This window comes from Sipha flava, unplaced genomic scaffold (assembly GCF_003268045.1).
Source record: "Sipha flava isolate LNK unplaced genomic scaffold, YSA_version1 100_pilon_pilon, whole genome shotgun sequence".
Lineage (NCBI taxonomy): Eukaryota > Metazoa > Arthropoda > Insecta > Hemiptera > Aphididae > Sipha > Sipha flava.
In genome coordinates, this window is record NW_020271714.1 from 571,043 (window position 1) to 587,049 (window position 16,007).

The window sequence follows — 16,007 nt, forward strand, 5'->3', positions numbered from 1 at the left end:
TGATGCTATCAAATTTTGGTTACATATATTCGCAGTTATTTTATTAGATATGAAATATTTTCATAAGTTTCAATAAATAATAACTGATGAATATTAAATTATATAGTAGAAATTATGTATTATGTTATTATTAGGGTTTAGAAATTAATTCTCTTAAAAAATACTAAATATGCACTCATGCGCTTAAAAAATATGCACTTAATTTTTTTTAACACAAAAATGTTCATAAAGATATTTTATTAAATATACTCGCACATTAACAGTACAAATGTTGTTAGTATATTATACTAAGCTAAAACAAAATTTTTAGGTATAAATATATAAGATAAAATAAAATATAAATAAAATCAATAGCTTAAAATTTGAAATTTTATTTCAAAATGTTCCCATTAGGTTTTTCATAGTGCCATGAAAATAATTTCAAGGTTACTTGACAATAAATTGAATGGCCCATAGGTTCCCAAAGTGTGCGCCGAGCCGTCATGAAATACGATCGGGTCTAACATTTTTCTTATGATAAGTCATGCTATGAATTAAAAAAGGCGCCCTGAAAAAACCTTGGATCAAAAAAGGCACCTTGAGTCGAAAAAGTTTGGGAAGCACTGAAATAGCCCAATAAAATCATGCAAATGCAACACCTTCCGAGTCTTTTGTTATTATGAATACTGTTATCACTGAATATTAAATTATTACTATAAAAATCGGTAACCACACGTTCAAAAGTTAGATATAATCAACTTCACGGTATCTTATGATTAGTGAGGTAACTTTTGATTTATTATACGGTATACCTTGATGTAACAATATGGTTCAACCAATCAGAGATAATTATTTTAGAAGACACGACACGGCACGGTGTAGTGTGAACCCGGCTTAAGCATACAACGTTACGAATTTTTCTCAGAAAGTCAGAAATCTTGTTTAAGAAACAATGGAAATATTAATAATCAAATCCGAGGGGAACTATTGTTTAAGTTGGTATTACATTTTCCGTTTGGATTCACAAAACATTATCAAGGGAGTCGAGAGTTGAGAATCGTGTACCTACAGTAATAAAGTTGTGAGTTTAACTGAGTCAGTGAGTCACTGAGTAACTAACTCTTGTAACACTGATTTGAATCGTCCAGTTCATTTGTTCATTTTTAAGAGTCGACTCACTGAATCGACTAGCTCATGAACTACACATCCCAACTAGTTAAGACACGTACCGTCAGACACCGTACCGTACTGTTCCGGAAAATATTTTAATATTTGTTTAAATACAGCCATTCACATTTAAACGTTTCCATTCCGTTTATACACGTAGCGAACCGACAGAGTCCGTCCGGCACTCCGCGCGAGAATGTTTTGTCCGGTCTGAACAGGTCTGTATGATAAGTGTGAATGAACAACAGACATAATATTATAATATGCGTCTGCTGTCATTCACTGTAAAATTATTCGCAGTCGCATACTTTTGAAGTTCGTATATATTATACAAACTTCTCATTTTTTTCACTTTTTTATATTTTTCACACGTGATGAATTTAAAGTTATTAATTGAACGCGTTAGAGACTAAGAATGTCTCTATGCATTGTCACAAACATTTTTAAACATATTTCAAACTTAAAATATAAAAAAGAGGAAAAGAGGGAAACTTGTGTAGTCACTTTACGATGTTGTATCGAAAATGTAGGTATGGAACAATAATAAGTATAGTATATTTGAACGGCACAGTACGGTGTCTGTCTGTACGTGTGAATTATACTTAAGACTGGGTCCTCAATAAAATGGAAAATATCAATAGTCCCGGTTATAGTATTTAGAAATAACATACCTTGGGAATCGAACTTTATTAATATCTAAAATAGTTTGGTGTTGTCGTATAACGATCGTCATATTAATGTATTAACCTAATGTATTTTTATTTTTGTTTTATGTGTTTTTAACCTTCTAATAAGGAAAGTATAGTGTATCAAAAAATTAATAATATGTACATTTACCCAATGGCGTACTAACCGTGCCCCCACGGCTTGAGGATACCCCCCCCCCGAAATTTTTTGAATGAATTAACTTTTTATGAGAAAACTAAAATATCTGGTACCTGTAATATCATATTGTACTTAGATATTACAAATTCTCCATCATAATAAAATAAACAGCGTACATTTTAAAATACCTTTGTTCGGTAATACGGGTAACTCTACAAAGATATTGCAGCCTATAGTCATCTTAAAACGTATTTTATTTTGCGCGATTAATCACCTAATGTGTTAGCCACTTTAATCTGTAATCGACAATCGTTATCGTCGTTTTCATGTATTACCACAGATTAAATAAAATATCATTTATGTCTTGTTTACACGTGACGAGTACTCGGCCGTTATGTTACTCGTTATGTTGTTCGGTCTAATACCGAAATTGACCGAATCAGCGTTTACACGTATTTTATTTGTTTGGCCGAGTGACACATGAGTTCACTACACGATCTACTCGGTTGGCGGTTTATACACGCCGAGTACGGTTAATTTTGGCAGTAGCGGTAGTCGCTCGGCCGAGTGAATAGAAACGGTTTCTATTCACTCGCTCGATCATTTTACTGGGCCGAGTACTAGGCCGAGTACTCGTCACGTGTAAACAAGGCATTATTTAATCTGTGGTATTACCGTGGCACATGTTTACTACACCAGACCATGAAACATTTGTCGCCGACTTTGTCTCCAATGTCGGTGACAAAATGTTTCTTTAAATGTCACCGATAAAATTTAAAAACAAGCGCGTCCACATCAAAGCAATATATTTGATAAACGTTTAATCTTGGACAAAATGTAGAACGAGAATGACGTGGCGATTGCCGCATATGCTTGTGTAATTTTTAGTTTAGAAGCAAGAAGGGCTTCCAAAAAGAAATATTGAGTTCATCCTAGTTAGACATAGCAAAAATATAGTGGTAATGATTTAATGACTGATCTTAAACGTGATGACATTGGTCTATCTGGAGAGTTTAATATAATATAATTTATAAGAGTAAAAATAATAATAAAATAAAATAAAAATATGCACTACGTAAAGGCGGATGAGGCAAAACTAAACGAAAACCAAATAAATAAATAAAATATGATGCATTTACTAAATGTTTATCGACAGAATTTGACCGGTCTGGATGAGTCAATTCATGAGTCAATTCATTCAGCGATAATATCGCCGACACAATTGTCGGTGACAAATTTTAGAAACAATTCTAATTTTTGTCTACAACATTGTCGATAACACATGTTTGCGACAAATGTTTCTTGGTCTGGACGCGGCTTTAGGTCTACCACTGAACCATTTGTAGCGATTATTTCACAATTATTATTATTTTTATTGGATAATCGTCATCGGCGACCGCCGCGACCGTGACGATAACCATATTTGGTCAATTTATTGTTATTTAGTGACGAACGAAACTACAAGTACGTTGTTCAAATGTCGTTTTTCATAAATGCATATTATTTTAAACTTTATTAGATAGTTAATAAATTATTATAATCATTTTAATCATTTAATTACATACGAACAATTGTGTATTTGTGTTAAAAAAAATTAAGTATATTAACAATGGATAAGTGGATAATAAAAAAACCTAAACTTGACGTAGAAAGTAGGAACCAGCATGATCCAACGACGAGCAACGAACCAAATTATAACATATCAGAATCGGAAATAAATTAAATTAGTTCAGATAAGACTATTGTTATTATAATATACCTAATATAATTATTATTATTACTATTGAGCTCTAAAATTGAACTATTCTACTGTGTATTTTAAATATAAATATTCACGGGAACACTCCGTACAGGGGCGGATTTAGAGGGGCCATGGGTGTTCGGGCACCACCTGTCGTTTCAGCCGTGTCCGTGAAATAAAAATACAACATTTTAAGTTCAAAAAAAAAAAAGTAAGTAAAGTAAAAGTAAAAGTAGTAAGTTAAGTTATTTTAGACTTCAATATATATTTTATTATGACATGTCAATGAAAAAAATATCATAAATAAAAATTAATAATTTATTAAAATGTACGATATGTTTTTTTTATGTTCAGGTGTCACGCCATCCAATATGTTAATTTAAAAATTAACCCCCCCCCAAGTTCAGGTCTAAGTACGCCACTGCATTTACCTATAGCACAGTGTCGACTATCATTTGTAGAAACTATGGAGGAGTGGAAATGAAAAATCTTGACTTATTGCTAGATATGAAACAAATCGTATACAATGCAGACGAAATAATTTCTTTTTTTAAGATATTCTTACTAAGTCACTAAGTTATAAATAGGGTTCGGGACTTGTTGCATTTGCATATTGATTAATAATGACCGCAGAATAGTCCAAGTAAGATTTAAATTTGTTTTAAGTCATAACAGATTGAAATACAAAAATTTTAATTACATATTTTCGCATATTTTGCCGTTTTCTGAGCAAAATGCATATTTGACAAATTTTGGCAGTTTAATTGTTATTTATAGCATATTTACGCAGTTTTTGTTTTATGTTAAATACATTTATTTTAAAGGTTAACTTTATTTATTTTTTACTTTCATACGTTATTCAATATACCTAATCACTCGTAATAAGTAATTGTTTCTTCGTATAGCTCGGTTTATTAATAAAGATGAGATAATATTATTAACTGGATTTAGCAACTAAGGAAATACTTAATTATTCCTGCGAATACTATCGTTTATCGACGATAAATTATTGACTTATCGTAAATCGTTTAAGAGTAATACTTTGTAAAAGGAAAATAAGAATTCCGTTTGTTTTCGTGCGTCGTGGCTTTTAAAATCGTTATTTTTGTAGCTCTCGTAATTTTAAAGATGCCGAAAATAACGAACGTATTAGACAATATATCACCGAGTTTGGAGAAAAAATTTTCATTGTAGGAGAAAACGAAATCGAACATTCACTTCAGTAATAAATATTGATAGTGTTAGTGTTGTCAAAAATAACTAATTACAAAAAATTGTCTAAATCAAATTTTTAATTGGCATTTAAAAAATATTCAGTTGCATATTTTTGAGCATATTTCGGTTATTATGAGTGCATATGTGCATGCATATTTCCTACAATTTGTGTGCAATAAGTCCCGAACCCTAGTTATAAAGCATGAGTCACGTGTTGGAGGAAACAAGCAAAGGATCGCTTAACAGTGGCTCATGTGTGGAATATGACTGGGGAAATTAGGAAACCCTTGGTTAAAGACAAATCTAAAAACTACGATGTTTTAAGATGTTTCTTGATTACCAGTCACATAGAAATGTAATAAAAAATCATGCATTACAATTGAGATTATGGATCAATGGTTGCGTTATTTTAACGCAGATATGTGATCATAAAATATAAATGTTCTTATATTCTTTAATAATGCTATATATAATCCACAAATTGAATTTTAATTATTAAATACATAAATAGATTTTAAGACCTTCAATTTTTATTTCATCCTCTTTATAACGGAAAAATATGTTGGTCCTTGTGATTTCGCTTTAGAGAGGATTTACTATACTATACTGTAAATTTAGAATTGCAATATTAAAGCTAGCAGTGCGAGTACTCCTTTGATTTTGATTATTATGTATACATAGGAAATTGTCGTAGGCTCGTCACAAAATGTGTGAATTAATGTCACAATAATGTCTACAATGTAGATTTTAATAATCATTTCATTAAAGAGATATAAGCTCGGATATATACTTATAAATTCAAAATTAGGATTCCTATATTTTAATTTAATGAACCTCGGAATAAACTTACACTAAAATCAAGAATAGCAGCATGTTCAAGTTCATTCCAGCGTCCCCCTGCTCACGCATGAAAGCAACAAATAGCACCGGTTATGGGTGAGCAATGCTCTGAAGAAGGTGAAGAGATGAATGTATGTAAACCGAGGTGTAAACACATCAAAAATAAAATATGATTACGTGACACTTCAGAGCCGGTCCCGCCGTCAAATCGAGGACATTCGATGCTATGTTTAAACACTGGTGGCTCGAATTCAAAAATCGTTTTTCCTTCTGTCAGTGCACAGCGCGCGCATAAAATGCACCTATATATAATACTAATAATCACACCCAGCCGGACGACGGCGGTGCCAAAATCGTCTCTAGACCTTGGCAATAAAAAAATACTTAACCGAATATAGTAAAAAAAGAAACTGGGATGTTCCTCTATATTTCTATAATACAATATACATTGCACGCGTGCAGGACGAATCCCAGAGACAAAAAATGAAATATCGAAGTAATGCTATAGAAGTATATTATAATGTATCAACAATGCCCTTTTTTATAGGTACTAAAAACGGATTAGAATTTTATAATTTAATTAAATAAAATAAAATTACCCGGAAAATGATTAAATGATAGCCGTTTAAAATTTTACACGAGAATAAAAAAATTATAATAAGTAATTTTAATTTTAAATATTGGTTATGTTAGTATTGCATGCATATACCCGAAGTCAATTGCAGTTCAGACGCATAGGAAGTACTTAAATGTATATAGATCTTGAACTGTAAAAATTTCATCGAATTCCTCATAGTAAATTATGTATTTGAAACCCGGGACTTTGGAAAATCGGTTATTCCATGCCATATTATGCTATAATTAATCACGATATGTTTCGTCCTTGCACCTGATCACGTCCCTCGTGATGTCTCTAGAGTTCGAGACCGTATTTGAAAAAATAATGATTAAAAAAAGTATGGATTTTTTCAAATATTATGTTAACACATTTTTACACAAGATATGGCTCTTTTTTATAATAAAGGTGCGGTTGTTTCAAATGATTTTTTTAGTAATTGTTGGTACTAAAATCTCATTAGCCTTGTTTAATACAATGATATGATAATTAAATACACCAATATGTCGCAACGCGCTTATGCGTTATAATATAATTACAATGCACACAGCACACAACACACTCAATACGGATATTATTACTATACGCACCGCCGTTCTGTTATATAGAGACAATGATGACAATCTGTTTCAGTTGTTTTCGTTGCCGTTGTAGACCATGTGTTGCATACAATGAGATTTAGATAGCACTCTACGACGGGAGCCCGTATTTCCGATTTCGTAAAGGATGCGCAGCATATGTTGGGTCAATAACTCGATGGCTGCGGGTGTTCGGACGGAAAACGAGCCATGGTCGCGATGTATAACAATCTAAACGGCCAACGATTAATAATTATTATTATTATGGTTGTTCAGATGAATAATTTCTAATATCGAACGAAATACTGCTGTATAACTAACGGCACGGTAAAAACAACGACCCGGTCACTGGTTTTCGAAACACGCGATAATATTACGAAGAGAAAAAAATAAATAATGAACAAACAATTAAAGGACTACCGCGCCCGAGCTCGCGCAAACGCAAACTGATAGACAAGCCGATCACGACTAACAACGAAGTTAGTTCGTTACAACGAAATGACGAATGACGGAGCGACGAACTAAACCGGCCTCGGGTACGTCGACCATCGGGGTAGGGGGACGAACAACAACAAAAGCACGGACGACTGAATGAACCGCCTCGCTAGGCACGACCGCGTTGGTAAGACGATTAGTTGGTTGCCGGCTGTTTAGGAATAAAAATAATAATAATAATAATTTTACTAAATTATTCTTTATAAAATAATTATAATAATAATCATAGGTCTGACATAAACCGAGAACTGCGGTAGCTTTGACCGTGGTTGTGCGTGGGATGGAAGTTCCATTAAGGAACATTGTGTGAGTGAATAGTTGAACATAAAGAACGAAATGAAAAAAAAATTAAAATATTAATAATCAATTTATTATTATTATCTCCTGCCGATTGGGTTTGACGATCCTCACGGAGCAGACGAACAGCTGATATTCCAGAGGTGCCAATAGACGGTATACGACGGTGTTTGCGCAACGTTGTTCTGATGGTGGTATCACGTTGATAACGACGGCGGTGGAGAGATAAACGCGACGTGTTAAAAAACGAAATTTCGTATGCACGAAATAGGAGAACAATAACAACGATTGGAAACCAAGCCTTTCCTCGAGTAATTTTTGTCTTGTCCACGGACATAATTTGCTGATACGAGATTTCTTGACTACAGACTCGACGTATTATTTTTAAGAAATCAATTTCGATTGGAGAGTAGGTACCATTCTGCTGCATAATAAAATATATCTCTAAGACTGGTTTTCATTTTCGTCTCTTCTATTATAATATTGTTTATATCAGTCAGTCGATATTTTCTGGTTTTCTCGTTTCTACTCAGTGACAATGCTTTATTCAAAATCTAGTGTTCGTTGCGCACACCGATAGGTGTCCATAGACTTTCAGCAGTAATAATAAAAGCTCGTATCTGTGCTATCTGATGTGAACGAAAGGATGAACGTCGGTAGGACCAATCCCCATGGCAACGGACTGTTATTCGCTGGCTTCAATCAAGACCAAGGTAATTGAGATTTATTGTTTTCAGAAATTATGATTATTTTTTTAGTTCTGAAATTGCATGAGATTGTAACACATATCTATTTAAAAGTTAAATAATGCATATTGATCCTACATATTTATAACATTTTTGATTTTATATCAAGTAACTATAAATACTTCTGTAATTATATAAGTAAAACATTATTATGTGTATTGCTACCAACATACTTGATACATTAATTAAATATACAATTATTTAATAGTATATTTAATTAATTACTACTAGGTTAACCTATAATGAGCAATGAGCTTTTCAGCCCAAAAAATGCATATAATTGATTTTTAAAATGTTGAAGTAGTCATAATAATTAGAATCCCGTCTATTGCTATTTTTCCTTAGTGAACATAGAAATATCAAAACCTGAATCTATCTTTACATAAATTCACAATGCATAATGGTTGTATATGATTTCATTATAATTTTCATTTTTAAGGATCAATCTCAAAAAGCTTGGCACTTTATAAATTAAATAAAAATATAATCAATTAAAATCTATTATTGATTATATTGTATGGTATGACTAAAATCAAGTGAGCTATGATCTAATTAAAATAAATAAAATGTGTTAAGTCAATAATACTGTTAAAATAAAATTAGGTCATGATAGTGATTAAAAACTATGATAACTTTTAGTTATACAATGATCAACATACAGTTTGAAATTACTCAAATGTTTTCATTGCATATTTTATATTTTAAAATGGTTTAAAACATCAAATATTTAATGATTGTGCTTACTTTTATTTCAGTTAGTCATACAAATTAATTATGTATTTGTGTTTATGTATAGTAAATAATAAATAATCTAATTGGGCAAACATACTAACTAAAAAAAAATTACAGATTGTGATGTTAAAATGTACAGACTTTATGAAGAACTTAATATCTTAATCTTATTCAATATCCATTAATTAATAGTTTTAATTAAATTAAATATATAAATTAGGTGCTAAGACTTTAAAGTTTGTCATTTAATCAGTTTTTAAAATTTTCCATTTAGGTACATACTTGTAAAACTTATAAATTATAACTTGAAAGAAAAAATAAAGACTAGAATTTAAATTTTATAACTGCAATATCATAAATTTGTTATAGTAATTACTTTAATAGTATGTATATTATATATATTAGTTAGTACAGTAGTTTTGTTATTTATACAATTTTGCATAGATTATATATATATATATTGACATAGCCATATCTTATTACTGAAAGATTCTAAAATGTTCAGAATATCATGCCGGATGTTATACTCATTGAGTGAAAATAATAAACAAGTGAAATTATAATTTGATAGCTATAATAAAATCATTGTATTTTTATAAAATTGGATTGGTTGATACTATGAATTAACCGTGATAACCAAATTTTTATTATGGAAACTGCATTTTACATATTTGAATTCTGTATAAAAGACATATTCATATGCCAATGTATCCACTGATACTCAAGAATAACTCAACAACATAATTTTTTTTCTGTAATTACTACTTATGTAGTAATATAACCATAACATTTTTATAAAATCTAAAAAGATAAGTCTATTATACAATTTTTATGCGTTAAAAATACTTTTATTTTTTAAGTATTATATTACCTAATTATATAAAAATACATAAATATTTATTTTTATATTAATAGAAGCACTCATACCTATTTATTTCAGTTAATACTTGTTACTGTTATATTTATTTACTTTTATTTTGTTATCAAAGAATTAATTATTAATTAAGTGTAATTATATTTTTAGGATGTTTTGCTTGTGGAATGGATAAAGGTTTTAGAGTTTATAACTGTGACCCCTTGAAAGAAAAAGTGCGTCAAGATTTTCCTGATGGTGGCCTTGCCTTTGTAGAGATGTTATTTAGGTGTAACTATTTGGCAATGGTTGGTGGAGGTATATCACCAAAATATCCTACAAACAGAGGTACAACCTCAGTTGCACACAAAATATACCCATCAACGTTTTCATTTGTGAGGTTATTTTGCCCACAGTTGTTATCTGGGATGATCTGAAAAAAGATTCTGTAATTACGTTGGAGTTCAACACACACGTGCTATGCGTCCGGCTAAGAAGAGATCGAATAGTTGTTGTGCTTGAAGGAGTCATTAAAGTATACACATTCACACAAACTCCACAGCAGTTACATGTATTTGAAACACATGCAAATCCAAAAGGTATAAATATTTTCAAATTAGCATACATATTGAGACATGCAACTAAAACATACGTTTTTCAGGTTTGTGTATGTTGTGCCCAAATAGCAATAATTCTTTATTAGCATTTCCTGGACGAAAGACAGGGCATGTTCAACTAGTAGATCTGGCGGACACAGATAAACCACCTTTAGACATAGCTGCACACGAAACACTTTTAGGATGTATAGCTCTTAATTTACAGGGTACAAGATTAGCTACTGCATCTGAAAGAGTAATTTTAATTTAAAACTAACCATTTATTTTTAGTATAACTAATGAATGCCTATTAAAAATAATTATTGAATCCTAATTACTTATTTCAATAATTTTAGGGAACTTTAATAAGAGTGTTTGATACAAAATCCGGAATCATGTTATATGAATTTCGAAGAGGTACCAATACTGCTCAAATTTATTGGTGAGTCTTATTATTCTATCTAATTTGCTATGAAGTAAGTGTTTTAGACTTCTTGTTTATTTTTTCATAGCATTAACTTCAATGCAGATTCAACTATGATGTGTGTGGCTAGCGATCACGGAACCATTCATATATTTGCATTAGAAGACCAAAGTTTAAATAAACAATCTAGTTTAGCATCCAATTTCCTACCAAAATACTTCAGTTCCAGTTGGAGCTTTTGTAAGTTTCAAGTACCTAATGGACCACAGTGTGTTTGCGCATTTGGATCAGAAAACAATTGTATCATAGGTAAAAGTTTAATTTTTTTTATTTATTTCTTATTAAAACATTTAATCACATTAAAGGTTATTACATTTTTCAGTTATTTGTGCTGACGGAAACTACTACAAGTTTGTGTTCAATCAAAAAGGTGAATGTTGGAGAGATATTTGTGCTCAATTTCTAGAAATAACAAATGATAATAACCTTATTAGTTGATGTTATATTTTATTATTGTCTATAACTATTCATTTGTTGTTAGGTATCATATTCCATATCGTTTTATTAAGAGTATTATTTAATTTCTTTGATTGTTAATTTTATTTAAATAAAATTAATTTAAAATGTATTTTTATTCTCAATATTATGTATGATTGAAATTGTTTAATATTTATTGTGATAAAAAATAATGAATAAAAATAAAAGACATATTTTGACCCTTATAAATACATGCACTTCTTTATTTTTACGAAAATAATGTATTTCAAATATTTATGTATTTACTATTTATAGATAAGAAAATAGAACCATAATGAATAGTTACATTTTTATTAATTATATAATTGAATAACTTTATTCCTATTTTGGACATAAGTAAACTGAAACTGGTTTTGTGGCTGTGCAAATGGTAGCCGTGTATAATATTTTTATTCTGCAAGTCATACAATTATATTATCTGTATTTAATACTACAATTGATTATTTGAACTACAAGGACAATTGTTAAAAAAAAAAAAAACTGATATCTACTGAATGTTCCGGTTTACAATGATAATAATTACGTGAATACATTAAATAATGATTCAAGTATATTAAAAAATAAGTTGTTTATAAGTGATGTACTACATTTTTTTACTGCAATAATGACCATGACATGATCTTATAATAACTTTTATTTTATGCTGTTATTATCGGGAAATGCATAAAATAGTGCACTATCTAGATGTGATTAAATTAAATTGCAGACTACAGATGTAAAATTATATTTGTTCTTGATTTTTTTAACTTGGATTTCTTCCATTTTTTTTTTTTTATATTTTAATTTATTTAAAAATATACAAGATTATCTTAAAAATTAAATACAGGTATATGTTGCATAATTATTAAAAATGTATTCCATTGTATGATAACATGAAATAAGGTTTCAACTCGATTGGACCGTAAGATTTTATCAAGCACATCAGGTTAAGTATAAACAATAAATAGAAAATAAAATTGTGTAAAAACAATAATATAAGCTATGTTAGATTATATTTTGATTTAGCTGTATTATTTTTGTAGTTTTTAATATTTTTAGTATAATATTATCTAGTCTTCAAAATGTTATACTTAAAAGATCAAATGTTTTAAATAAAATAAATAGAAAACAATTTTTATGTCATAATTAATACAGTGGCATAGCTATAGTCTAAATTACCTGGGGGTCAAATAATACTATTTTGCCCCTTAAGAAAATACACCTCTTAGGTAAATAGATAGGTATTAAATGATTTTTTCATGTGTGTTAGTCACCATAAATCAGAGAATATTATAATAGGTATATGTGCTTAATATTAGCTAAATAAACCACTCTGTTATTAATATAATAATATTTAATAACAATATGCCCATTACATATTTATATAAATTAGCTTAATATTAGAATATCAAAATGTCTTTTTTTCATATTATAGCTATTATACAAATATTTTAATGATAAGTATTATGTATATATAATTCTCTATTACATTAAAATATTATTAATAATAATTTAAATTTTTTTTTTTGCTTCACAATATGTACCTTTAATTATTATGTAGGTAAAGAAAAATTATTTTTCCTTGATTTTTGATCAAAAAATATATCAATAGTGTATAAAAATTAATTGAGTGTACACATTAAGTTTTAATACTTAAGAGGACTGAATCGCTAAGACGTTTTTAACTTATTGAGCTTCTTAAATAGTTTTTAATCATTTTCAACTTTAAAAAAGTCTTTTCAGAAGTCGCTGTAATAACAGATAATGTTAAAAAAAATATCAATATGTACATCTGAAAAAGTTGTTTTAAGTTTTTTTTGTTCAGAAATAAATAATGTTGCAATTTTTCTAATTGATCCATGTTAATTTTTTCCCCATTCTCCCCTACCTATATTGCAGTCATAATTACTCATAATGCAAGACACAGTTATGATTTAACTCTTATATTTATTTATATTTATTTTTTTTTGACAATATTTCATCGGTCATCAGCGCCCTACAACAATTTGGCGCCCAGAGGCAATGGCCCCAACAGTAACTATGCTACTGAATTAATACCACAGAAGTTGCCACGCTTTGATAACAAAAACAAGTGTTAACTTCTTCGGAGGCGATATAACGTTAAATATCAAGCCCGACGGACTGGGAATCGAACCCGAACCTCTTGCTTACCGGGCAGTTGCTCTACCACTAAGTTACCCGACCACATAAACCTAAGACGTTATGATGTAAGCCAGAATGGTCGAATGTAAACTCCCGTTAATTGGAGAGATTATAACGACTTAGGTCTATGCAGTCGGGTAGCTTAGTTGTAATGTAATCGCCTGGCAAGCGAGAAGCCCGGATTCGATTCCCGGTCCGGCGGCTTGATATTTGACGTTATCTCGCCCCCGGAGAAGTTAATACAAGTTAGGTATTAATTAATTTAAATGTATGTATTTTTATGATTAAACAGATTTTAACATAATAACTAATAAGTTTAAATTGTTGAATGAGTCATATTATAACATATCATGTACCTACCTCAAGTTTCTTGAAATCCTTCGTCTTTAGTCTGCTCAATTATGCTGTAGTTATTGTCTTGTGTTTGTTTTTTAATGTTTAAATACAACTGACATAGTGTATGTACCTATTTAAAAGTAATAACATAACTATTTTAAATATTTTTCCTGATTATTGAACAAATAGTACACAAAATTATATCAAGATTAGCACTGATGGCCAAGGAGACTAAATTTGAATTGCTTATGTTTTTAAATATTAAGAAAAAAGATACCTAAAATTTGTGATAAATATTTTCACGAATTTATTTGAGTACAAAACGTAAATAACATTTAAATTAATTTAATATATTATATAACAAAATGCTTCATATTTGGTGAAATACACTTTTATTTTATTTAAGCTCCAATTCCCAAATATTTGCACTGAATTTATAATATATTTGTTATTTTTGCTATACATTCATAAATGCAAAATGCACTTTTGGTTAACATTGTGTCTCCAGATTTTTCTTCATTATCATTCTCTGAAAAGATTCATATTTTATTATAAAGAATAAATAATTGAAATAAATACCCATGAAGAAAAGGTTTAAAATCATAAAATATATTCTTACACATAAATTATCAGTGAGTATATACCTACTAATTTAACATGAAAACTCTGAAACCACAAATAATAGTTTTTAATACATTGTAGAACATAAATAAATCATATTGATGGATGAAATAAAATATACACAGAAATATATTATTGGTTTTATATTAACTATTAAATTTATTGAGCTTATCTGCTTAACATATTACAAAAAGCAAATATTGGACATTTAAAAATAGTTTGACCTGTACAATAGGTAACAATAATAGGTAATTTTAAATGCTTGCAGTAACAAAAAAAAGAAACTTAAACATATATGTCATAACAAAATAGAGAGCTTAAAAGAATGGTTGATTAGACTATTATCACATTATCTTTAGAAATCTGATCAACCAAATACAATGATCATTAAAAATTAAAATGTAAGTAAATTATAATTTTACAATAATATTTTTCAATTATAACAATTGATGGATTATGTAAAAATTAATTAATGAATAAACCATGCTGTAAATAAAACAAAATCTGAGAATAAATAGCAATAAAATAATTTATATTTAAATACAAAACGGTATCAAACACAATGGTTGGTTAAATAAAATTATTTATGTCACAAAGATAAAATTTGAAAACAAAAAATATACTTTTTCATTACTAGATTGCACAAATTATAAATAATATTTTAAATAAACCTCATTAAGTTAGCTGTAATTATTATAAAATAACAATAATTTAAATCTTTGGAATTTGGACGGATAAAGCACTACATAACATTTAAAATTTATATAAGAAATATTACTGGTGTAAACCAGTATTTATCCTTAGTACTATGGGACTCTATGCTAATTTTAAACACTATAAAATACAAAAATAAATAATAAATATAGTACACATTCAATTAAATATTACAGAATTTAAATCATAAATGGCACAATGACTAGTTAATATTATAAAATAAAATTTAAGATATAATATTGCGATTTAATACACCTAAAAAAATAAAGACATGCTTAGGACTTTATGATTACATACAAGATTATTAAAAAATATATCTTAAAAAAAAAAAAAATTATTTATACACAAAATTACTATTACTTAATTGTTATGATCTAAATAAAATTAAGGTTCAAATGTTTATTATGTAGAAGTTAACAATTAATAAATTGCTATAGTTACTTAGTAAGTACACTCATTGAAACTCTAGTTTGAAAAACAATTTGACAATTTAATAATTATTGAACATTATAACCACAATTTTTAATTATTTACACAAATATTTAATAGTTAA

The 16,007-nt window shown here is 28.9% G+C and overlaps 2 protein-coding genes across 6 annotated transcripts in view; one reads left to right on the forward strand and one right to left on the reverse strand.

The window, feature by feature from the left end:
* Positions 1-7,638, reverse strand: part of LOC112680137 (probable multidrug resistance-associated protein lethal(2)03659) — a 55,046-nt gene extending 47,408 nt beyond the window's left edge. Inside the window, exon 1 of one of the 3 annotated variants that reach the window (XM_025550157.1) lies at positions 6,974-7,638. The gene's annotated coding sequence lies outside the window, so the exon portion shown is untranslated. The remainder of the gene's footprint in view (positions 1-6,973) is intronic. The other 2 variants (XM_025550153.1, XM_025550148.1) reach the window with 2 other exon arrangements.
* Positions 7,639-7,895: 257 nt separating this feature from the next.
* LOC112680152 (WD repeat domain phosphoinositide-interacting protein 3) lies at positions 7,896-11,672 on the forward strand. 3 transcript variants are annotated; one of them, XM_025550169.1, is made up of 8 exons: positions 7,896-8,162; positions 8,250-8,466; positions 10,256-10,432; positions 10,501-10,683; positions 10,746-10,936; positions 11,037-11,122; positions 11,193-11,413; positions 11,487-11,602. In XM_025550169.1, exons 2-8 carry the CDS (start codon positions 8,400-8,402, stop codon positions 11,600-11,602), a joined length of 1,041 nt encoding a protein of 346 aa, XP_025405954.1. In that variant the 5' UTR covers positions 7,896-8,162; positions 8,250-8,399. The 3 variants fall into 3 exon arrangements, with proteins under 3 accessions (XP_025405954.1, XP_025405963.1, XP_025405970.1); XM_025550178.1 differs by having other exon boundaries at positions 8,312-8,466; XM_025550185.1 differs by having other exon boundaries at positions 7,896-8,466; positions 11,487-11,672.
* Positions 11,673-16,007: the final 4,335 nt, after the last annotated feature.